We start from the raw sequence: 26,595 nt of genomic DNA on the forward strand, positions 1-26,595 counted from the left end.
TTTTACGTTTTACAGATTAACACAAGTACAATAAACTGATATTAGCTGGTTAATTAGTTTGCACGGGTAGAGCCTGAAGCTTGCTGCTTAACAGACATGGTGCTTGTTGAGAGATTTGTGGTGCTTCTTAAATTTCCACACTGGGACTTTCTTTGTTTTCGTACATTTGCCCCCAGATTTTACTGACTTCTTCACAACAAAACTGAAAGAAAAAGCATATGAGCCTTCTTTCAGCCAGCTAGCTGGCAGTGTGCAGCAGCAGGGTGGTGAGGGGCAATCTTACTTTTAATGGCATCTCTCAAAAAAACTTGGAAGGATGTGCTGGTAAATGTTACCTGTTTGCCCGCCATAACATTTTAAAACCTTGGTGTACTTTGAAGCTAGGAAATGCCCCATGCCTGACTGTTACTATAAAAAAAAACATTTAAGACAACTTTGATTGGAAATATCTTGTAATGAGAAGTATGGACAAACTACTTTGGCTTTTAAAACCAAATTCATTGTTGGTTGTTAGTAGTTTTAAACGACTGTGCAAAAACCTCCCAGGCCTCTGAACTGGAACCGTTTCCTCCTTATCATGAGAGGTTTGGCAATAGGCACCTTGGAACATAAGGCTAATTGGCAGAATTACTTGTTTTGAGGATTTAGAGTGTTTTATAGTGGACTCCAGACTCTAAACACTGCTAGGATTTCTGGAGAGAATAAAAGTCTAATCATGCCAAAGAGGTATTCCAACTATAAAGAGCTGGAGTTCACTGCAGAGGAAGATCTGTGTTGATGACACCTGGAAAGTTTTTTCACAGAACTTTCCTTTACCCAGACTGTTTTATTTTTGTTTTCTCTTTCCATTGTGTTAACAAGGCCGGTACATCCACAGTAACTCCTCACAGCAGCACTATTTACTGAGCTCCAGACCCCCAGCTGAGTGAGTCCTCACATTGAGGACCTAAAAGCTGGGATTTTCACCAATAAAACTATAACTATAGATTATTCTGTCACAAGAACTGCATTATATAACCTTCATAGAGTCACTGCAAAGGCCAAGTAAAATTGAAACTGAATAAAGCATCTGTGTTGTATCGCACATAGAGAGATTTATTGCCAAAAGATAAATGGTTTAAACCCAAATATGTTCTTTGAATAACTAATTAAATTTTTCTTGACCTACTCTTCTTTCGCAACAAAAGACTTAAATATTTAAAGTGTTTTACAGTAAAATGTATCAGAAAATATAAGCTGCAGACTACTTAAATTGATATCACTGATTTAAAAGGTTTGACATCTGCAGTACCTCCCTTCAACAACTCTCTATCCAAAAGTTAATGCAACAGTAATTCTTCCCATCCAGATCCTTTGTTTGGGGTGAAAACTGTGGGAATGCAGGGGTGTGATACTGACTGCAGAATATTACCCGGAGACCCTGGAAAAGATTCCAGTGGAGTGGGAACGTTGCAATTCGAACAACCTTTTGATTCCCATGATGGTAAAACAAGCAGTAATTTTCGTATTTTTGGCTACTTTTAGATAAATAAGAAATTTTCAGTCACACGAAACAATGTATGACTGCAATTTACTTTTATACCATATGTATATCCATCCAGCCATCTGTTGTCTTAAATTAATTCAAAACTGAATTGTGGAGAGAACGGGTCCAGAAGAGAATCCGAGACATCTCGTCCCAGCAACACTCTGGAGGATCCCAAGACATTAACATGTTGAAAGGGATTTTTTGCCCCGGCCTCTTTCTTGTGGAACACTCCTGAAACCTTTTGAATGTGAGTTTTCTAGAAAGCATCCTGATCAGATGCATGAACCACCTCAACCGTTTCTCAAATTCTTGGTTCAATCCCTTCCTTGAGCCCAATTTGCTATAGGAGACCCTGGTGGGATCCACAGCCCCAGACAGCATAGTTTCCAGGATCACAAAGGTACTAAAAGCTTTCACCAATTTTAAGGTGTTGATTCTGCAGATGGGTTACATTCTGACTTCCAAATAAAAGCATTTTACTTCAGAACGTTTGGAACATGTGCTCAAATATTTAGAAATATTACCATCACCTGATTGTAGTGCTACATATGGCTGCATGAAAACACCCACTTGATTTCACAGCAACACTTGTGTGTAAACTTGGCGTCGTTGCAGCTCTCCATGAGGCAACCTTGTATTATTTTGTCTGAAACACATGCTAACAATAGGGACAACAGGGCTTTTTCCAGTGGGAATGTATTCCGTTTAATACATTTCACTTGTGTTGCCACAGTTCAGAGCCTTTAACAAATGTGTTAGATTTAAAATTGCTCTGTTGTGCTACATGTACTGTAACAAGATTGCTTCTGAATGTCTCTTGAATCAACAGAAGGCTTATATTTGGTCTCATGTCCCCTGGCGAGACGCCTTGTGCTCTTGATATTTCTTTTAATTGTACCAAGTGTATGTGTGGTGGGTGTATTAAGGTGGTAGCACACTTTATGCTCTCTGTCAGCTTTGCTTCCCTTCGGCATCAGTGTTTTTCTCACAGCTCCACCGGGCTTTAATGACAGTAACAACAGCAGTTGTAATCGTTTTGGGATGGGCGATTGTGTTCGATGTGTGCGTTTGTGGAGGGATGAGCTACTTGTGTCTAAGTGTGCCGCTATGCATGAGTGTGTGCATGGATTTGTGTCCCTTTTTTGTGTGTGTCGCTCTGTGTTTGCTCATTTTGGAAAAGGCTTGTTCATTAGGTCTGTGGGGAGATGTGCTTTCTGCTGACTTTGATGGGTTCAGAGCCAGAAGCTCTTACTGATCTATAGTGTCCCACACCCACCTACCTGACTGGCTGTCTACAGAGGAAGAACGTACTGCATATTAGTAAAACAAAATATGGATTACACACATAAAGTCTCGCAACTTTCATATTCATTTAAAATCATATGGACTGCACTGCAGTTTGCAACCATTTTTTCTGAGCTGGGGCCTGAAATAGTCTCTGCAAAACTAGGGATAACTGATAGGGATGTGGTGCCTATTAAGTTTCCTTAAACTTTTCATTATTGTATCACATTACAATGACAAGTTTTAATTTTTATACCCCTAAAGAAAATCCAGTGCAACCTTCAGATGTGACCAGCTTCATAAATGGATTTATCAAAGAATGGGCAAATAATTAATTCTGAAGATATTTAAGGCAGTGAAATACCCCAAAAGATGCTGCAGGTTTCAAAACTTCATATGTAAAGGTAAAAAATGTGAAACATTTGATGCATTAAGGGGGACTCATCCAAAATTAGCTTATCTTTAATTATTTGTGTTAAAATCAAATAAAATGTAGAACTTACATTCAGTGTTTTAATTCACTTGAATGAAAAAACAGTGGTGCTACAATAATTCTTATTGCTTCAATATATTTGTTTATAATCACATATGCCTACAGAAACAACAGATGTTTTTTTTTTTTTCTGGTGATTGTTAATAGCACGACAGTAAAGCATGGAAAAGACATCTGCCTCTAGGCTAGTGTTTATTTGTGAATGCAGTTAATTAAATGTTGTTTGATGTGGACAACTGCTCCCATACTTCAATACAGATTCCTTCATGTTGGACCATTAAGTCCACAATGTGACAGTTATCTCTCTAGGATTTTTCATAAATGACATTTCCTTATTATATTTTCCCCTCTTAGTAGATAACCCTCTGAACCACTCATCAGACCAAAGGTTTTGTCATTTTTAACTGTTTACGCACAGTAAAAGAAGACGCACACACACACACACACACACACACACACACACACACACACACACACACACACACACACACACACACACACACACACCCACACACACACACACACACACACACACACACACACACACACACACACACACACACACACACTCTTGTTTTGCCATATGTAGTGAGGACCATCCGTTGACTCCCATTGACGTCCATTGATTTTCAGTAATTTTCAACCCTTTCTATGCCCTAACCCTGACAATAACCCTAAACCTAACTATTACCAGTGCTTACCTAACCCTAACCTTAACCTAAACTCAATTCACACCTTAGTCCTAAACCTAACCGTTAGCAAAATAGGTCATGAGGACCAGCAAAATGTCCTCACTTTGGTACAAACGGTCCTCAATTTGATGGTGAAATCGGGAAAATGGTTCTCACTGTGATGCTAAGACAGGAACACACATACACACACACACCAGAATCTCATAATTTGCATCTGTGTGTTCTTTCCTCAGGTCTGGATGACTGCCTCCAGCAGTACGTGAAGAGCTTTGAGCGGGAGCAGATAGGAGGAGAGCAGTTGTTGCACATCACCCACCAGGAGCTGGAAGAGCTTGGTGTCACCAGAATAGGACACCAAGAGCTCATCCTTGAAGCTGTGGACCTCCTCTGCGCCCTGGTCAGTATCTGTGCTAGGTTTACTAACATACAATATGTTTGATTGATAATAGATGAGTTTACAATTTAAAGTTTCTGCATTGTGTAGTACACCGTTGGACTGATTAGGGTATCTTTTATCATTGGAGTAATTTGCTGAAAAAAGCACTGTCACTTTAAGATGGTCGATTAAACTGTGACATCTCTGGTTATAGTTATCAATTATTACTAAGTATTTAACGGTTGTAATTATCAGAGGCGTTGATCCACAATTACAACACCAGAAGACATCTCTGGTTTCGATTCATAAATGAGGATTTTTGGTTAAGAAATTAATTTTCTCAAATTATGATTTTTAATTATAATTATTGATAAATATTAATTAATCAATAATCATAATTCCAACACCTAAAGATGGATATACTCGTATGTTAGCTTCATCATGGACTGTATGAACAGGCTGATCACTCAGTGAGACACTTAGAAACAGTACTGTTGGTTGTATTAAAAAGAGGTTTACAGATGAAACTGAAAGAAGCTCTGAGAGCCGTTTGGGTCTTTCTGGCTCCAGAACCTACAAATTCACTGTTGATGGTAACTATATACTGGTACTTTGGATATTTTATAGTGATATATCAACAATTTTAAGCAAAGCCAGTGAATGGTTAGCATTCCTCACCAAAGGAGTTTCATTAAGAAAATCACATTGAGCTAACTGAACAACTGGCATGGCCACCATAGCAGTGCAATAAAGGCCCTTCACTCTATGTGAAGAAATATTTCTAGAAGTACAGATGAACCAAAAGGTTTTTGTCAGACAATATTCCCAAAATATGTTAACTGCTAGCCAGTCATTGATTGGCTCTCTTAGTATTGCTCAATTACATTTACTGCATGTTGTTCTACCTATAAACTGTTACTACGCACAACCACCATTATTATCTGCTCTCAGTTGTTTTTATTCATTGTTTTATGCAAAATTCATAGCATGAACATTATCACAGTGCTTTGGATTGTACATGTATTTTGTGCCATTTATTTTCTATTTTTTATCAAAGCGGGTAGACAGAATTTGCAAAGACGAATCTTTTAAAGGCCAGACACTATCATGAAAAGACAAATTTATATAAACTAATAGTTGATATTTTTGTGCAGCTCCAGTTATTGATATTGGCTTACAGAACAGTAAAAAAAAAATAAAAAAAATAAATAACAGTCCTTCATGACTGGAGTCTTGCTTTGCACACACTGCCTCGGTCACTGCTGATTGTATGTGCAGCGGCCCTGCTCAGGATTAGGGAATTAGGGGGAATTAGGTGCTACTCTCTCAGAACGAGTGAAAAGAGAAAGCAGAAGAGGGGTGAGAGGGAGAATGTGTAGAAAGAGCATGCAGGATGCACCTTATCTTTCAGGCACACATGGCTGGATTAGTAGGAGATGTTCAAATGTGTGGAAGAGGGTCTGTCAGTGTGTGTGTACTAATCAGCACCTCTTCTCATTCAAATCTCTCAGCATTGGAATGATTGTCCCAAAGTACCAATCACTATATGGCCTGAGAATGGACCCACTCAGACCCTCTATCACACACTCACATTTTTAAGGATGGGACGTTGAAAAGCAGAGTCTCTAATATGATTCCTAATGTCCTGCAAGTTCACACCAAACAAGAACTAGCTCAAAGTTGAGCTCATACAGGTTAACACCACAATAATAATTTATGTCCTTAGTGCAACATTGAAATCATGATTAAAATTATGACTGAAGTCAGTCATAATACAGGATTTCGTATAATTTTGTTATTGCATAAATTAGAAGCCTGTGACAGAGAAATGTATTTGTATTTATAGATTTGTTTTGTTAACGATAAAAATTCATCCCATGATAAAAATATAAAATTTCTATTAATGACGTTCAAGGCTAAAAACTGTTGGCAGGATCAAGATATTTACTTTTGCTGTTAGAACTGTTTTTCCACAATTGCATAAGAGCTTAAATAAATACTTGGCGTATGTCTAAAAATAAGATTCAATGCAGTCAATATTGTTTACTGTTTGGCAACACTTATTTTGTATTTTTTTGCATTTGATGCAATGAATTAGTCTTTTAACGATGTTTGTGTTTATTTTGTATTTATTTGTAGGCTTAAGACAAGGGGTCTGCAACATTTACAATCATCTTTTCTGCTAAACAAAAATTTTCTTGAGGCGCAAAAGCAACAGGAAGCTAAGAAACATAGCTTATCAATATTTATAAATCCTGACTATGGGAAATTATTTCGTTCAACTGTTAGAGGACAACAAATGTATTTCTGGTTTTAGACTTCAGAAAAACACAAATGTTTTTACAAAAGGAGACAAGAAGCAAAAAAACAAAAAACAAACATGCATAACATATTTTCTTTCATAATTAGTGTAATCCTAGTGAGGAAATTCTGTGCATTTATTGCAACAAAAAAAAACTGAAAGTGGCAAAACTAGTCTTTATTATGATGAACTTTTAAACAAAACAAAACCAACAACAAAACAAAGAAACAAGCAAAAAATGGATGAAAAATACAATATATACTGAGTCTCTAATATGCTGATGTGTGTTTATGGCCAAAACATAGTTAGAGTTCTTAGTGTTCGTTCAATAATCGACTGGACAAAAATATATATGTACTATAATATATACTATTCATTCCCCAGTCACCAGTCAGAGCTAATTAAGGGACAAATCACTGTCTGATTAAATGGTGCATTACTAACCATCACTGATGTCACCACAACATTAAGTTCTGGAAAGCCCATCTATTTTTTATACCCACTTCTTCCATACAGGCTCATGGGGAAGCTGGAGCCTATCTCCAGCAGTCTACGTGCGAGAGGCAGGGTCCACCCTGGACAGGTCACCAATCCATCGCAAGGCAACACAGAGACATACAGGACAAACAACCATGCACACACCCTACGGACAATTTAGACAGACCAATTAACCTAACAGTCATGTTTTGGGACTGTGGGAGGAAGCCAGAGTACCCAGAGAAAACCCATGCATTCACGGGGAGAACATACAAACTCCATGCAAAAAGACCACCGCCGGGAGTTGAACCCAAGACCTTCTTGCCGCAAGGCAACAGTGCTAGTCATTTGGCAGTTTGAGTCACACATAGAGTCACTCACCAGTTCCTTTAAATCATTGTTTTCCAACAGTTTAAATAAACTGGGTAATTTCAAACCAAATTAACTCACTGTGTTATGATTTGCATGCTTTATGCCTCATTTTAACCTTGCAACTGTAAAATGATGTTCTCCAAAATAAATAACAAAAAATACTGGTCTGAAATGATCTGACATGCAAATTACAGCTTGATTCAATATAGAAAGGCCTGCAGTACAAATTTAAAATTCAGCATGATGCAAAACCCATCAGGCCTGTTCAAGTATTAAACGCAGATCTAGGACTCATCCAGAATCCATATTTTCCAAATGAACAGTTGGAAACTTTAGTGTATTTGAAAGAAAAGAGTGATATGTCAGAGTGTGTCACATACAATGTTTTTTTGTGACTTACTGCATGAGCAACCGCAGAGGAATCCGAATAAAGGAGAGGCCACTCCATAAATGGTTGCTGTGGCAACTACACTGACATGAGTAGGGATGGTAGGGTGCTGTGGGCGGCGGTAGTAGAGGGGGTTATAATGGCATCATCCTCTTACAGTATTGATTTGCACACAAATGCATGCAGCTTTTAAATGACTTCTTTCTGTATCAACACGCACGCAGTCACTCAGACGGTCTATGCAACCTCACTCTCATCGCTTCGACCCAGCACTCTGTCCGCTGGAGGCAGCTGCACACATATTTAGATCGAGTCACATGGCAGCCTAATTACAGCTGTGCAAACATGTACGCTCTGAGTGTATGTATACATGGCTGTCTTCCACTCTCCCTCTTGTCTTCATGTCTTTTGGTTCCTCAGTTGGCTAATTTCTCTCTGAGTCTTTTTTTCTCTCTCTGATGCTGCTGCCAACATGATACCCTTTTTCCTTTATAGTCACTGTGGTCGTGACTATGTCAACTAGATCTAGGGACAGTGGAGGAATAGATACATCTTTCACCGACTGTGAATCTGACTTTCCAATGCGTGTGTGTGCCATTTGGTCAGCAGGAATCCGGCACTGTCAGGCAGGGCATGACTCGGGGTGCCTTGGGACATGGAGCACAATGTGTCTGTGTGTTTATTTAAAAGGGTCACAGTGCAGTAATGGGCTCACTATTCCTATGTAAATGGAAGGGAGTGTTGCTCCAGAATGTATAATAGTTATGTTGTTATACAGCACAGATGTGGCAAGTTCAAAGTTAAAATGTCAAAATACGTGAAATTGCTAAACTGTTGTCTACTTTTGCCATAAAAAACATTGGTATATGCTCGCATGTTGCATTTAGTGGGCAGGGGTAGTTTTTAGTCAATTGTCCAAATTAGGGTGGAACTGTAACGTAAAACATTCAAATCCAATCCCCATCTGCCATGTTCTAACGTTCTTCAACTATTCTGTAAATGGTCCTGAACTATAAAGCTACATCACATGAACTCTGTCCTGGGCATAAAGAAAGGAAGAATAAAATATTAATTTTGAAACCTGCAAGGATTGGAAAATGGATAAAAGTCTACTTCCAAAACTTAACTCATGAGGGAAGGTTTCTTGTATTTTGAAGATGTCAGTTACTCCAATTTTAGTGACTGTTGGGATTAAAATATTCTTTTCTTATGAACCGATCAAATTTGTGAAAAGTTTCTTCTTCTACAGGGGTTGGACAATGAAACTGAAACACCTGGTTTTAGACCACAATAATTTATTAGTATGGTGTAGGGCCTCCTTTTGCGGCCAATACAGCGTCAATTCATCTTGGGAATGACATATACAAGTCCTGCACAGTGGTCAGAGGGATTTTAAGCCATTCTTCTTGCAGGATAGTGGCCAGGTGACTACGTGATACTGGTGGAAGAAAACGTTTCCTGACTCGCTCCTCCAAATCACCCCAAAGTGGCTCAATAATATTTAGATCTGGTGACTGTGCAGGCCATGGGAGATGTTCAACTTCACTTTCATGTTCATCAAACCAATATTTCACCAGTCTTGCTGTGTGTATTGGTGCATTGTCATTCTGATACACGGCACCGCCTTCAGGATACAATGTTTGGACCATTGGATGCACATGGTCCTCAAGAATGGTTCGGTAGTCCTTGGCAGCCCATCTAGCACAAGTATTGTGCTAGATGGGAATGCCATGATATGGCAGCCAAACCATCACTGATCCACCCCCATGCTTCACTCTGGGCAGGCAACAGTCTGGGTGGTACGCTTCTTTGGGGCTTCTCCACACCATAACTCTCCCGGATGTGGGGAAAACAGTAAAGGTGGACTCATCAGAGAACAATACATGTTTCACATTGTCCACAGCCCAAGATTTGCGCTCCTTGCACCATTGAAACCGACATGTGGCATTGGCATGAGCAACCAAAGGTTTGGCTATAGCAACCCGGCCGTGTATATTGACCCTGTGGAGCTCCCGACGGACAGTTCTGGTGGAAACAGGAGAGTTGAGATGCACATTTAATTCTGCCGTGATTTGGGCAGCCGTACATCCCTTTCAGACAGCTTCCTCTTGCGTCCACAGTTAATCCTGTTGGATGTGGTTCGTCCTTCATGGTGGTATGCTGACATTACCCTGGATACCGTGGCTCTTGATACATCACAAAGACTTGCTGTCTTGGTCACAGATGCACCAGCAAGACATGCACCAACAATTTGTCCTCTTTTGAACTCTGGTATGTCACCCATAATGTTGTGTGCATTTCAATATTTTGAGCAAAACTGTGCTCTTACCCTGCTAATTGAACCTTCACACTCTGCTCTTACTGGTGCAATGTGCAATCAATGAAGACTGGTTACCAGGCTGGTCCAATTTAGCCATGAAACCTCCCACACTAAAATGGCAGGTGTTTCAGTTTCATTGTCCAACCCCTGTATATGTGTATGTATTATGGCTAAAGGATACTAAAAAAACAGGAAATTGCGATATTATTGTGGAATATTGTGATGGTGACATTGATTGCAATTAATTCTCTCCTTCAACTCTCCTTGAGTCTTAGCATTTTGGTCACTAAGATTATTATCAGGTGTGTTCATAAAAGATGTAGTGAAAGGCCTTCCAACTGGCCAAATATTCTCTTGGCAAGCAAACGTTTCTATGCACGGCACCTCAAATATTACAGCCAACGAAATACTAAATTCAAGTTTTCCTTTACGGTTGTGATATAACCCAGTAATGGTTGGGATTCTATATATCAAGCAGCTCTATTTTGCACATTATGATGTTGCCAATAAATAAAACAACAGATTTTTCATTATTATTCATTCAGATTTTTTGTGTTGTCTGAGCGTTAAAGGTAATGACTTATTAGCACTTAGATTAACAGGAATGCTAACAAGCACTTCTCCTGCTTTCCAATGTGTGTGGTATTGGACAGAGGTGATGCTGATTGATATTTCAAAGTCTTGATTTTAATCATTTTGTAAAGTTCTAGAAAAGGTCACTTTAATCAAGTTAAAAAGCCATATTTGCTGAATATTTGCACTGCAACTATGAAATCCATAGAAGAGCTATGTAGACGTAGGAATGACCTGTAAATTGCGTTGCTTACATTTAATGCAACATGATTTCATATTTAATTTCTTCCTGTTTGTATCAGTAAATATTGTTTTCAGATATGCAGACAACTAAATCTGTAATATGTGGGAGGTGTATGTGTGAACAAGGAGAGAAGGGAAATATTTTTAGATGGGACTTTTTGTAGATGCTTATTAATCACATGTTGAAAAATGTAAAATTAGGTTGAAGTTGCTTCAGCTTAAACGGATTCAGCTAAAGACCATTCAAATAGCAATACACACACACAAGATGTCTTGTTTTAAAAAGTTATAAGTGAGCAGTTTCTTTGCCTGATTTATAACATGTCAGTTTGTTGAAACATATATCAGGTCTCCTAACTTAGTAAGAATGTTGTGTTAGTATTCTTGTACTTCCAGTTGAAACCAGATATTTGCATGCATTGTATAAAAAGGCACTTACCCTTGTTTTTCTCTCTGTCTGACGTTAAATCCAGAATATTGAGAGGTTATTTTCTTTTTGGCCTCTGATTTATCTGTGTCCAGAAATCATCCAGAGTATAGCTCATCAGTGGAGACAAAAGCTGACTTGCGTCACTGACCCTATTGCCTTGGCGGAGGTCTGCTCTTTGAGTGCTTTTTTAGTTTATTACTTTCTTCAAGATCAGTAGTTTACATATACTAAAACTGCTTTGCTTTTAAAGAATTTGAGGAATCCCACATGATTATGTCATTGCTTTGTAAGCTCCTGATAAGTTAATACACAGCATCTGAGTTAAACTCTGCAGCACACCTGTGGATGCATTTCAAGCCACACCTCAACTGCTCTCCTATGAGACAAAAAGATCTGAACAAATCAGGCACAATATCAGGAAGAGAACTGTGGACCTCCACAAATCTAGTTCATCCTTTCATACATATTCTTGATGCCTGAAGGTACTATGTTCTTCTGACCAAACAATCATATGCAAGTATGAACCCATTGGAAATGTCCAGCTATCATACTGTTCAGGAAGGAGACAGCTTCTGTGTCCAAATATGTTTTGGTGTAAAATTTGTCAATACCCTGGAACAAAATCAAAATACCTTATGAAGATGCTGGCTGAAGTTGGTAAGAGACCGTAATTATTCACCATGAAACAAGTCCTGAACACACATGGCTGAAAGGCTACTCAGAGATGTAGAAGCAATGACTCCAAAAGCAACATAAAAAAGCAAGTTTACAGTTTGCAAACTAGCACAGGGACAAACAATGTTGTTTTTGGAAACATATCTTGTGGTCTGAAGAAACTGTGTGTTTGGCTATTGCTACATTTGGAGAAAGAAAAGGGGTGAGCTTGAAACCTAGGGAACACCATCCCAACTGGGGTAGCAGCATTTTATTGTAGGATGTTTTGCTACCAGACTGGTGCACTTTATAAACTAGGTGGCATCAAGAGGAAAGAACATTATGTCCAATTATTAAAGGAACATCTCAAGACATCAGCCAGGAAGTTTGAGCTTGAGCACAAATAGGTTCTCCAAACGGACAAGTGCTTAAAGCAGATTATTTTCAAAGAGGTTTAAGGACAACAAAGTCAATCTTTTGGAGTAGCCATCTCAAGCCCTAATCTAAGTCCTATAGAACATTTGTGAAAATAGCTGTAAAGGTGTGTGTGAACAAATACTCCGTAAAACTGTAACCAATTACACCAGTTCTTTTAGAAGGAATATAAAACTATAATGAGAAGCCTGTAGAGGGACACCCTTAGTCCAGTGACGGATGATGGTCTTTCAAGGAGGGGAAGCTCAATTTCAAGATCGCTGATTCGCTCATTTCGCTGTCAATCAAAAAGGGATTCAGCCTCGGACAGATCATCCAATCATCATGCAGAAGCTGAGCGTCCGGGCCAGCCGAGGCCAGCCCACTGCCCCATAGACCCCCAGAGACGCTGAGCGTCCGATGGGCGGGACAAAGCCCAGCATTTAAAGCACTGTGAAGCTGCGGGAATGAGTGAGAGGAAAGCTGCGTCGTTACCAGTGATAAGAAGCTGATTCTGAACAAAGGTTGAGTGCGATGTAGTGCATATTTAGTCAATGACATGTACACACAACAGTTTATATTTGATCACTTATTTTTTGACATTTTAGGGGAAGCTGAGCTTCCATTGCAGTCTTAGAGCAATCGCCACTGCCTTTGTCATACAGTTTAAAAGGCAATTCTACCAAATACTAAATAAAAATATGTTGACTTTTCTAAAACAAATCTCATTATTATGGTATTTGGCTATTAGGAATAATTTTGGTTATTCTAACGGACATAAAACAGAAATGAAAACATGTTACTTTGCCCTGTATACAGTGTAAGTTATTACAGGATGTGGTTCTCGACTGTAAATGGTAAAATAAAAATGACAGACACCTAAAATTAACACATAGCAATGGAATATATTTAAATGGAAATATGATCCTCTGATCCCTCCTGCCGAAGTATTCTGTCATACAGTAAATCATTTTAGAGCATCTAATTTTGCCTCTACATGTTTTCTTAATATAAGCAAATGCGAAATTAAATCATTTGGTGCCAAAGCATAACAAGTGTTCTTTTATGCATATTGAAAACCAGAGGATCATTTTTATTAGGCACTTATGTCCTGACATGTTTCGAATGCATGAGCCACTATAAGATGTTTGAGGACTAAAACAAATGAAGTGTGGATGAAAGTAAAAAGGGAGCAAAAAAGAAAGAATTCCATTTTTTTTGTGATGATAACATCATGTATAATTCCAGTTACCAGGATCCATACATACCATTTGGCATTTCTATGAACCCAAACCATCTCTTTATCTAACCTTAGACTTGTGTCTTTGGTCACATCAAAAATGTGAAGTGACTAACTAGCCTAAGTAGTACCATCAGCCCAAAAAAAACATTCTTTATTGCTGGAAATACTCTATCATTGTTCATTAATTAATCTGTTTTTCTTCCAGAACTATGGTTTAGAAACAGAGAACCTCAGAACACTGTCCCATAAGCTAAACGCTTCAGCAAAGAACCTCCAGAACTTCATCCTGGGCCGACGGAGGGGTGGTCATTATGATGGACGAGCCTCCAGAAGGTTGCCCAATGATTTCCTTACATCAGTGGTGGATTTAATTGGTGCTGCCAAGAACCTGTTGGCCTGGCTTGACAGGTAAGGGTAGTTTATCCCTAAATTATTTATGTCAGACTTACCACAAAAAGTAAGCGAAATGCATTTGTGGGTTGCGCCCAGTAAAACCTTGCCAAATCCTTTTCCCAATGCCCATCATCTTATTCTGATGTTTAGCATTGGGATAACCTCAACCTCAATAATCTGGCACCTCCTTCTTATACGGTCATCAGCTTTATACTGGTCTCAGCATTGAGCTTGCCTCCAATGATTGTTTTCCCAGTGATTGAAAAGCTGCCCCCAATCATCACACTACCTCCAGCAAAACCTGCTCTCCATTTGCAGCAAGTTTTTCACGGATGTAGCCCCCCACACTAGACTCTGCTCCTCAGCTCAAATGCATAAAGTTAAGCATAAATGCATTTTCCTTACAAATGTGACACCATTTAATGAGAAACAAACAGGCTTTCCAACGGTATGCAACTTATTGGCAAAAAGAATTGTTACAACAATGAAACAAATTCAACCAAACACATATTTTACATTTTTGTGTTTAGTATATATAAATTTTATATTAAACATTACATCTGCCACAACACACCTATGTTCAGTGGTATACAGTTACAATCATCATAGAGGATGTAAACTTAATGTTGACCTTTTGGAAATGTATTTGTTGAAATGAGTCATATTCTAACAACGCTGGAGCCTTGCATACAAAACATCAGAAAAACATCATGGTTTTTAGTTGATCTTTGCTTGCAGTAAAAAAAAGCAATGTATAAAGACTGCCGACTAAGTCTAGCACAGAACTTTAAAGGGGACACATCATGCTTTTAAATTCTTCCTTTTCACACTTCAATCATTCAGTTATGGTCTATATAAAGTGGAACTGCAATTCTTTGGTCTGAGGTCCTTGTTATTGTAGCTCCACAGGCTCCTCTTTTACCCCTGTTCTGAGGTGCATCTGAGAGAAACTCGATTTGGTGCAGTCTCTTTAAATGCTACTAAAGAACTTCACTCCTCGCCCCCCTCCAGGTCAAAGAGCATTCCACTTTAACCCGTTCGGCCATTTATGTAGTTTGATAGGAGAGATACAATTATCTAGCACTGCAGAAACAAGATAAAAACATCAAAAACAATGCAAAACTGTTTATGTAATAATACTATTCAAAAGATGCAGTACGGTTCTCTCCTCAAGGAGCTAAATGCGGCACACAGCACTAACATAAGCAGAAGGCACGATGCTGCTGCTATCAGAAGAATGGCCAGAACATGGTCATATCAACACATAAGAAATTCATGTCCAAAACAAAGTTTGCTTTCATTTTAGTGTTATTTGCAGCTTACCGCTTTGCTGTGTCCATCGTTTCCATAGACAGAAGGAACTGACCCTTTAATCAGAGGAAGTCTTTCAGAAAATCCTTCTTGATACAGGTGTAGGTGGCTGAAGGCACTTGTCCATGAAGTGGAGGTAATAGGAATTTCCCCATTGATGTGGGAACATTTCCATGAAAAAAAATGTAACCAGGCACTTCGACGAGTTTCTGTTGCTGGGGGACAGTGTAATGAATTGTGTGGGTTAATACACCCAACAAACGAACCAAACTTATCCTCTTGCAGCGTTGACATACTTGAGCTTAGACTACATAATTGCACCGAGAAATAAATATGGTGGATACGCAAAACTGATTTGTTGGAAGTCCATGACCTTATTTAGCAAATACTGTGACAGATGATAGAGAAAGCTGAACGGGCTGAACAATATGACCCAAACAGAACATAAAGATATCTCCGCAAAGCCTGGAGAGACTAAATTACACTTTTCTGCACTCCTACAGATTACAAGTGCACAACAAAGTGTACTTAAAAGATAAAAAAGTGGATTTTGCATGATATGTCCCCTTTAATTTAAAGAAGACCTGGAATTAATGGCAGCAAAATCTGAAAATTACAGCTACTATTTAACAGGCAGATCCCACATGCAGTCACTTCAGCTGTTGGTGAACTTAATACAGTTTTCCAGAGGTTATTTTTCTTATTCTTTTGTACCACAATCTCCCCTCTTAATTGAACCAAATGTGTCCATACAGACATGTTTTCAGGCAAACCATATGGAAGCTAAGAGAAGCTGCCACCTCGTTGCACATACCTAACAAGAGGGCACTAATGTTCACCTTGCAACATGTCATTTAAAAAAAAAATATTTTAACGATGTGCATATTATGAGTGAAATAAGAAAAGATAGGATTTCTTATCTTGTTTAGAACTTCATCATTTTATTCATGCAATCTGGTTTTCTAAGATATATTTTTACTATTTAATCAGTCATTTGTTTTACTGGTAGAACAATAATCATAAAATGTATATGTTATGAGTATTAATTAATGTATCATGTTTATTTTAATTAAATATTTGTTGCATTATTATAAATGTAGGTGAGATGATAAAGTCATACAGCGTTATGATGCCTATGCAAATAACAAAGCAGCATTGAGCTTTCGCAGATCTCTGGGCTAGATGCTCTTTTGTGATATAAAACAAATGTTATTGTTTGTCATTATCTATTGTTCTTCTGCTTTTTAGGAAAATATGATTTATTCCCTCTTCATCATCCCCCAGTGTCTTATGTGCTCACACTATGAGGGAGACAAAAATGAAAAGAGAACAGTAGTTGTTGCTACTTTATGTCGTGTAGTTTCATCAGGAATTTAATGCGATAGACCAACTGAAAGTCATGCAGAACTGTGAAATATGAGAAAAAATTTACCAGATTTTAAAACCTACAAATTCAAATGGTGCTTTTACCAAAAAATCGGCCCTTTTTAATCTGACCACACTAAATAAAACATAAAACACAGTTCTTGAAACTGTTTTTAGATGTCATCTAATTAGTAATCCACAGATCAGGTGGGGTAATCTGTGAACAAGAGAACTGTCACTCCGGCACTCCACAAAACTGGCCTTTATGAAAGAGCAAGAAGAAATTCATAGTTAAAAGAAATCCATAAGAATTTTTGCAGTTTGTCAAAAACCATGTAGAGGACAACGCAAACAAGTGGAAGAAGATGCTCCGGTCAGACCCTAATCATACCCTCCCAATGGTAAAACATGGTGGTGGCAGCATCATGCTATGGGAATACTTTTCTTCAACAGAGACAGGGAAGTTGGTTAGAGTTTATGGGAAGATGGATGAAGCTACATACAAGCCAATCATTGAAGAAAACCTTTTGGAGGCTGCAAAAGCACAGGCACAAAGCTGTAACACCACTGTGTTGGATAGGCAGACAAGCTATTAACAGGCTAACCAGTTTTAATTGCCTAAAACCCAGCTCCTCCCTGCTGTTCTGCCTGCAACTAAATACAATCACTGGATGTTCACGTAACCAAAACGTCATTCTAGACATTATCTTAATTTGTGGAATGAGGGAAAATACCCTAGCTTCCCCCAAAATAAAGTTCAACATGCTTTTCCTCAGTATTTATCTGACTATAACCTACTTTTCTTTCTTTGTCTGTTTCAGGTCTCCATTCGCCAGTGTGACTGAGTATTCATTACTGAAGAACAACATTGTGCAGCTGTGCTTAGAGCTAACCACCATTGTACAACAGGTGCCTTCACACACCATGCAAACATCACACCATCTTACATTTCCATGCACAATAAAATACTTGGTCATGACTTAAATTGAAAAGAAGGGATATTTGAGCATCAACATGAAGCATGTATAGGTCTTCAGGTGTTAAACCAAGAACTATAATATGCATCTGTCAACACAGAAGAGGAACTCCCATTAACAGATAACATCTTTCACTGCCAGCGCTAACCCTGTTCCCAAACAGGTCCTGGTGCAGACTGAAATGAGCTCCATCATTTCCTGACCTCTATGTGCTCGCTACCCCATGTTAATTCAGCACACTGCACTCCCATGCTCCTTTTTAAAAAATAAAGAAATAATGTAACCGCTGTATGCAAACACTGGCTCTTTAGCCATCTCATTGTCTGGACAAAAACTGTGTTCTCTCTTGGACTTTGACCGTGCCCTCACAGTAAGAGCCTGCTCAGAGTATGTATCAGTGTGTTTATACTTGTGCCCAGAGTGAATCCTGCAGCTGAGCAGATAACACCCAATCCCCTATTACAAGGGCCAAAGGAGATCGAATAGAAAGGGGCCATCATAAGTCCACAATAGGCCAAATGAGCCTGTGGCTGCCAGGGATGCAATGAGAGAGACAAAGGTGGCGGCTATGCCTGCATGAATGCATCAAACAGATGTATTTACCACCTACCATAGACATGTGGCAGATTCTTTGGGATGCTGCCTGAGAAATATACAGATGCAGTAAATAAGTTGGCACCTCTGGTAAAAATGTATAAGAGACCTTAAAATACATTCATCTTTTGTGCAGCAGTATAATCCACAGTGAGAAATGGCTACAAGTGCAACCTTTGCCATTTATTCAGTAGGGAAAAATCTTATTTTAGGAAATGGTTGGTTTTCTTGTACAAATGTAACTTGAATTTATACTTTCCTTTTAAAGGTCATTAAAACTTCTTAGAACTTCTAATTAGCAATCCGTGACTTTCTGTGTCGTGACTCAGGTACTTGTTTATTTCTATCCTGGGGCATCTAGCCTGGCTGAGGACCTATGTTTGTCCTCCTTCAATGCACAGTCAGCAGGAAGTTAAGGGAGGTAGAGAAAAAATCTCAAACTCTTCTCGCTGTTGGAAAACTGCAGCAAAAAGGGGCACCTTAGGGTCACAAGGTGTCTCTAACAAGCATTAGACACCATCTAAAAACCAACTGGTTGTACTGGAGCGCTGTCAGAAAAAAGACCATTTCCTACCATCACAAATGTAAAGATGTGGAATTTGCTAAACTCTACCAGACCTTTTACTGGAACTATGAGCTTTGTTTGGATAAAACTAACTGGGCATTAGGAAGCAAATACTGCAGGTGGGGTTGAGGTGAAACAAAGGATGTAAATTTGTAAAGCACCTCATACTGTCAAGTACGGTGGAAGATTTGTAATGTTGTGGACCTTTCCTATTCAAAGGCCATGGGAAACCTAATTATGTGTTGCATAATAAACTCTATAAAAAAAGAGATTTCAAACAGAAAATCTGGCGGACTCTCAGTAAACTGAAAATGGGTCATCATTGGGGCTTTCAAGAGGATAATGATCCAACACATATGGCCAAATCAACCCAGAAATGCTTTTAAGTTCTTTCATTGCCATTTCAGTCCCTGCACCTAAATCCAATAGAAAACCTGTGGAGTGAGCTGAAGAAAAGAGAGCATGAGAGAGGACCCAGGACTCTGGGTGATATGGAGAGATTGGGCAAAGAAGAATGGTCAAGTTCCCTCTCTCTGTTTGCCTTAACCCTAGAAAATGTTATAGAAGAGACAAACTGCTGTCCGATTAGCAGAAGAGGATTGCACAAATTATTGATAGGGTTCACAACTATTGAGGTAATTTAGTTACAAACATGTTTTCCTCTCTGAATAAACGTACTCAAGGGCTTTTTTTTTATTCTTGAGAGTTTGCTTTTATAATAAAACATTTTCCCACATCTTTACCAGGAGTTCCAACAACTGTTTCATGATTCAGTTTTTTTTTTCTTGGATGTTATATGTGGAGCAGGGAGATATTAGAGCTTTTGTACAGATGTTTCTTTCCATTTAATTAATTCTGTGTCCTTTTCTGCTCCTGTCTCTTAACAGGACTGCACTGTGTATGAAACAGAGAATAAGATTCTTCATGTGGTAAGTGTTCGCCAAAAAATGGTTTCTAAATATTTCCTTTATGTTATTTTTTCAGTACGTTTGACAGTAATGTGCATGTATCCCAAAGTGTATTCTTAGAACATCTCAAAGACACATTCAATAAATGCACCAAGCGCTGTGCCATTTTGAAACATTTTATGTCAATCGATGCCATGCAGAAAATCTGATTGTTATAAGCAGAGAAAGCATTTTAATTGATTCTGCTTTTGGAACAAAACAGTTTCATTAAAAGTGTCACATCCGAGCACACTTTGACTGAAATCGATTTGATGTGTGTCTGTGCTGTTTTGTTTTGGTAAAAATGTGTCTGGTGGATGTAGGCCTTTTGAAAGCCCAGTCGTAGGCCGTGTGTGTTTGCATGCATGGTTGTGCAATGGGGAGCTGTCCGTGTCCACGTGTGAAACAGAGTGAGCAGCTAGTGTCTGATCTGGGCTGACAGTCGGATCGGGACGCTTCCTGTTGCCATTCAAGGTCAGGTGGAGGAAGCGAAGCAAAAACTGTGCCGAGCAAAAAATAGCCCTGCATTTAACAGCTGAGAATGTACCCAGATTAGATAATGCTTTCTAAAAATCTCAGCAACCCTAGATCACTAGTCTTTATTTGAAATGTAGCCCCACTCATATTTGATCTTTCCTCTTTTAAAAGGAGCCACCTCTGGGTATCACAGCTATTTTATCCCTGATTTGTTACATACCTTATAATAATGTGGGAAAATAAAAACAGGCAAACATCTAAATAACTCTCAATATGTGCAAGTGCAATCTGAAACCTAGAGGCATGTCCATCCCCTGGTGCTTGGCTACAAATTGCACATTACTGAATCTGTAATATGCAGCAGGTCATAACAATTGGGGGCTCGTCAAATTTTGAAACAATTGGAAACTTGTTGCTTTTCCAGTGTGGTAACAATTAGGTCTCATGGGCTCACATTGTTTTGTTAAGGTTGTGAGTATTTGGTTGGCAGATGGAACATGTTTTTGTGCATGTTGTTTACATGAAGTCCAGCTGAGCTCTATTGGTCACAGTATCCACTTGTGCCAGGGTTGACGGTATTTGCAAAATGCTCTTTATCTATTTGGGGGATACACCATGTGTTTGTTTGTTCTGCTCATCATCAAGCATGGCACTTCCTCTTTAGGCTGTGTCCATTGTTGATTTTGTAGTGTGAGGTTATTTGGTTAGAGCAGTTGTCGTGGGGGCACAGCCATAGACTTGGTAAGGTTGCCATAGTGGTGGTCGTTTTATCAAACTAATGGTATTTAGTGTATAAATACCCACCATGCCTCACCTCTGAAGACTAAGGTTGAGCTTTAGCAACATCTTGTGAGGCAGTTAGGGGAAATTCTCTTGGCTTTACTTGGTTTTTGTGTATTTGTGATATGAAAAACCTTTTATTATCTGTGATATGTTGTGGCAGAGACCACAGCTAGAAAGATTTAGAGTTAATTTTGAATTCCAAATGATTCAAGTGAAAAGCTGCAGTTTAAAAAGCAAACACTTTTGATCCATCCTTCAAAGTTGTGGTAATTTGTGAAATATTAGATGAAGTAGCATTTGGCTTGTTAATGATATACCTGTTTGCAGAGTTGTACATTTTACACCATCTGTATTTAAGGGAACCAGGATGAAGAGCATCTGTCTTGTGCCTGCGATGTGACCTTTGGTGTGGTGGAAAGGTCAGCCCACTTTTGGTTGGATCACTGTTGGTGCTGCTGGCTGTGTAGGAGCAGCAACTTTGAGAGTGTTATTGGACAACGCTAATGGTGATCATGTTGTGGGTGTGGCTCTCCATATTTCATTGGTCACTTGTATGTTTAGCTGACCTGTTAATGTGGTAACCTATTGTGGTATTGAACAACTTTTGGTGTGGTGACAACAGTTCATGTTTGTTTGGATTACAGGTCCTTCTCAAAATATTAGCATATTGTGATAAAGTTCATTATTTTCCATAATGTCATGATGAAAATTTAACATTCATATATTTTAGATTCATTGCACACTAACTGAAATATTTCAGGTCTTTTATTGTCTTAATACGGATGATTGTGGCATACAGCTCATGAAAACCCAAAATTCCTATCTCACAAAATTAGCATATTTCATCCGACCAATAAAAGAAAAGTGTTTTTAATACAAAAAACGTCAACCTTCAAATAATCATGTACAGTTATGCACTCAATACTTGGTCGGGAATCCTTTTGCAGAAATGACTGCTTCAATGCGGCGTGGCATGGAGGCAATCAGCCTGTGGCACTGCTGAGGTCTTATGGAGGCCCAGGATGCTTCGATAGCGGCCTTTAGCTCATCCAGAGTGTTGGGTCTTGAGTTTCTCAACGTTCTCTTCACAATATCCCACAGATTCTCTATGGGGTTCATGTCAGGAGAGTTGGCAGGCCAATTGAGCACAGTGATACCATGGTCAGTAAACCATTTACCAGTGGTTTTGGCACTGTGAGCAGGTGCCAGGTCGTGCTGAAAAATGAAATCTTCATCTCCATAAAGCTTTTCAGCAGATGGAAGCATGAAGTGCTCCAAAATCTCCTGATAGCTAGCTGCATTGACCCTGCCCTTGATAAAACACAGTGGACCAACACCAGCAGCTGACACGGCACCTCAGACCATCACTGACTGTGGGTACTTGACACTGGACTTCTGGCATTTTGGCATTTCCTTCTCCCCAGTCTTCCTCCAGACTCTGGCACCTTGATTTCCGAATGACATGCAGAATTTGCTTTCATCCGAAAAAAGTACTTTGGACCACTGAGCAACAGTCCAGTGCTGCTTCTCTGTAGCCCAGGTCTGGGGAATGCGGCACCTGTAGCCCATTTCCTGCACACGCCTGTGCACGGTGGCTCTGGATGTTTCCACTCCAGACTCAGTCCACTGCTTCCGCAGGTCCCCCAAGGTCTGGAATCGGCCCTTCTCCACAATCTTCCTCAGGGTCCGGTCACCTCTTCTCGTTGTGCAGCGTTTTCTGCCACACTTTTTCCTTCCCACAGACTTCCCACTGGGGTGCCTTGATACAGCACTCTGGGAACAGCCTATTCGTTCAGAAATGTCTTTCTGTGTCTTACCCTCTTGCTTGAGGGTGTCAATAGTGGCCTTCTGGACAGCAGTCAGGTCGGCAGTCTTACCCATGATTGGGGTTTTGAGTGATGAACCAGGCTGGGAGTTTTAAAGGCCTCAGGAATCTTTTGCAGGTGTTTAGAGTTAACTCGTTGATTCAGATGATTAGTTTCATAGCTCGTTTAGAGACCCTTTTAATGATATGCTAATTTTGTGAGATAGGAATTTTGGGTTTTCATGAGCTGTATGCCAAAATCATCCATATTAAGACAATAAAAGACCTGAAATATTTCAGTTAGTGTGCAATGAATCTAAAATATATGAATGTTAAATTTTCATCATGACATTATGGAAAATAATGAACTTTATCACAATATGCTAATATTTTGAGAAGGACCTGTATTAGTCACTACTTTTAAGATGTGTGGTAACTTTGTAAATACTCCATTTGCTTTGACCTTATGCTCCTTTTTTTTGGTCACATGTTCATTTAAGTCATGCATGATTTTTGTCTTAAGGGGCATACTAATATACAATTGGTCCATCAATTTTGAACAAATAAAACACATTTAGTTTGGTTGCTTGGTTGCTAGTTCATCATCGATCTGCATTGTAGGAAATCACTTGATGGGTTTTATAAGAAAGTCTATTGTTTTGGGTAGCATACCAGTTACAATATAATGGTAATCCCTTTGGGACACCATCTTAAGGTGAGGGGTGTTACGACCCCAACTGGACCTTATAGGACAGCTGAAGACCTGGTAAGACTAACGTGTCTCTGCTCTCCTCCACAGGTATGCTGCAATCTTTTGCTTTGTAGATTATTTTGACTGCACATTACAATAGTTTCACATATATCCTCCACTTAAGCACACCATGCCCTACTGATTTCAATGACCTTCACATTTCATATTTCACACTTTGATTTTTAACCAGTTTGCGTTGAATACATTTATATTTCAGAACTGTTACACATGGTGTGTCTCCCTTGATGTTATGGCCTTTGAGCCACGTTATAGCAATTGTACAAGGAGACAGTACTAAAACAGAAAGGGCATTTTTTTTTTAGATGGAGATTTTGGGGATGCTTATTTATCACATGCAGAAAAATGTAAAATTAGGTTGGACCCATGAAATGATTCAGCTGGTCCCCATGCATACAGCAACACACACAATGTGGGGTTTATAATAAGAAATAAATAACCAGGATATTTAACTAACTGTGCTTTGCTCTTAGATCTGACCTTACCAGTTTTACGCCAGATATGATTGCCAGAATGACTTTTTTAATCTTTTACTTTCTTCAATGTCAGAAGTTAACATTCATTAAATTGTTTTGCATGTAACTAATTTGGGAAAACCCAAATGAGAATACCATTGCATTGTAAGCTTCTGATAAGTTTATTAAGAACATTTGAGTTCATTGGAAGCCTACTTGTGGATGTCTTGTAGGGCAACTCCTTAAACACACTGCTACCTTGTCTAACATCATAGAAACATCAAAACAAATCAAGCAAGCTATCAGGAAGAGAATCTTGGTTCATCCTTGGTTACAATTTTCAGATGCCTGAAAGGGGCCACTTTCATCTGGTCAAACAATTATATGCAAGAATGAACTCAACAGGAATGCCCAGTCATCATGCTGTTCAGAAGGGAAATATGTTCTGTCTCCCAAAGATAAATGTGTTTTGGTGCGAAATGTGCGAATCAAGCCTAAAACAAAATCAAAAAACCTTTTTGTGAGGAACGTGGCTGAGCTAGAAAGAGAGTGTCATTATCCAGAGTGAAACAGGACCTGTACTGACACAGGCTGAGCAAAGAAAAGCATCAAACTTACAAAAGGAGATACCTGAATGGAATGTTTCATATTTGTTTCAAAATGAAGAAAAAAATGCATAGTTTGGAGTCTAATGACACACACAAAAAAAAGAAAACAACAGAAAAGAAAACAAAACAAAACAAAAATACTTTTAAAACCATTAGTGTAATTTTGTTGATGTAATACAAAGCAGACATTGCACAGAAACACATAAAAAAATGGCTAAAATTAATTATAATGAATAAATATTAATTAATAACAAAATTACCAATAAAGTTAAAATATATAATTTTAGTCAGACTAACAAATCAGGGCAACACCTGACCAGGAATCATTAGCCAAACAAGTATGTCCAGTATTGTCCTATTAATAACAACCCAATATGACATGGTATTATGGAACAGTAGATAAAAGAGGTCATTTGAGTTCTGGCCTTTAGTAACAGCAAGCACTGCACACAAATTATTAACCAAAACAGTTCAACTCCATGTTAAGATATTTCACTTAATAAGTCTTTAACTTGGCTAGAAACAATTTAACTACAACTACCAAGGAAAATTAAGGAATAATTTTATTATAACTTTATTCAAATAAAGAAAGGGGACCAATGATAAATGATGCAACGATATCATAGTTCAGTGTGGATATTTATAATTAAGAACCAAGGTTTATTTTGAAAAATTTGGAAATGAGATCAAATTAGTTTTAAAATTAATTAAGAAAAACAAATGATAATTGTTCAAACAACCAATTTGAAATGCAAATCAGAAGGGTAGATAAAACATATATGACATAAAAAATAATAATTTAAAGGGTGATTTGTTGAATCAGAAATCAATAATCATTTGGACATTCGATCTTAATGTTAATAAGCCATCACATGGAACAATGGACTACTGAAATGGCAGAGAGGAACGTCTATGGATTCTCATAAGATGGGGATATTTGATTTTCCTGCACTAGCATTAGCAGTTAGCAGTTTTAGCTAACTAAGGAAAGCTTATAGCTTATTCACCACTTCTTTAGGTCACACATGTACCTTTAACTTCCATTAATATAAATATTAACATGGGTAGGAGCGCTGGCGGAATATTACAGCCGATCTGTGTTTAAACTCGTTGAAGTAAAGTTTGTCATGACTTTAACACACAATAAAGGCTCTATACAAAAGCAAACACCATGGATTAAACAATATTTAGGTTGTTTTAAACTAATTTTCTGTGCCCAGACACAACATCTTACACAAACCATTCTGATGAACAGGAGTGAAGAAAGTCTAAAATTTGGGGGACCCATGCTCGAGCTGTCACACGTGACAGGTGGGCAGGTCTGCGGTTCCTATGCCATGTTCTCTCAGGGCAGTAGAAAGGAAACTGCTTGATGACCTCTTATTGGGGGATATGTAATGCCTTCAGATTATCTTCTGCAGGAGCTCAGACAAAACAATTTCAGGCACTTTGTCTTATTTTCGGCGGTTATAAAATTGCCAGATACGCAGACAGCTAACCGTATTTAATGCTGGATCCATGGATTCTTTGAAGAAGTAGTGTTTTACTCACCAGCGAGTTTCAGACCCTCTTGTGTGTTGCCTCTCTCTCCTTATGCTGCTGGGTAGGAGGATGGAGAAAGAGGTGCGGCTGGGAGCAATGTTTTTGTTAATGGATCCCTATGACATCACAGGAATTCCCGCTGCAACTCCTCCGTCCTGGGGCTGGTTTAAAACAATAGGTTAACGCTGTGCAGTATGGGTTTCAGAGATTTTTACC

At 38.7% G+C, this 26,595-nt stretch overlaps 1 protein-coding gene across 4 annotated transcripts in view; it reads left to right on the forward strand.

Moving 5' to 3' along the window:
- Positions 1-26,595, forward strand: part of si:ch211-26b3.4 (connector enhancer of kinase suppressor of ras 2) — a 97,410-nt gene that overhangs the window by 17,621 nt on the left and 53,194 nt on the right. For all 4 annotated transcript variants that reach the window (XR_007036367.1, XM_047353832.1, XM_047353834.1 and 1 more), the window contains exons 2-5: positions 4,231-4,394; positions 13,995-14,197; positions 17,680-17,767; positions 19,882-19,923. Coding sequence is in view for 3 of the 4 variants with exons in the window: in XM_047353832.1 (XP_047209788.1) it covers positions 4,231-4,394; positions 13,995-14,197; positions 17,680-17,767; positions 19,882-19,923 (497 nt within the window). In the remaining variant the exon portion in view is untranslated. The remainder of the gene's footprint in view (positions 1-4,230; positions 4,395-13,994; positions 14,198-17,679; positions 17,768-19,881; positions 19,924-26,595) is intronic.

This window comes from Girardinichthys multiradiatus, chromosome 23 (genome assembly GCF_021462225.1).
Source record: "Girardinichthys multiradiatus isolate DD_20200921_A chromosome 23, DD_fGirMul_XY1, whole genome shotgun sequence".
Taxonomy (NCBI): domain Eukaryota; kingdom Metazoa; phylum Chordata; class Actinopteri; order Cyprinodontiformes; family Goodeidae; genus Girardinichthys; species Girardinichthys multiradiatus.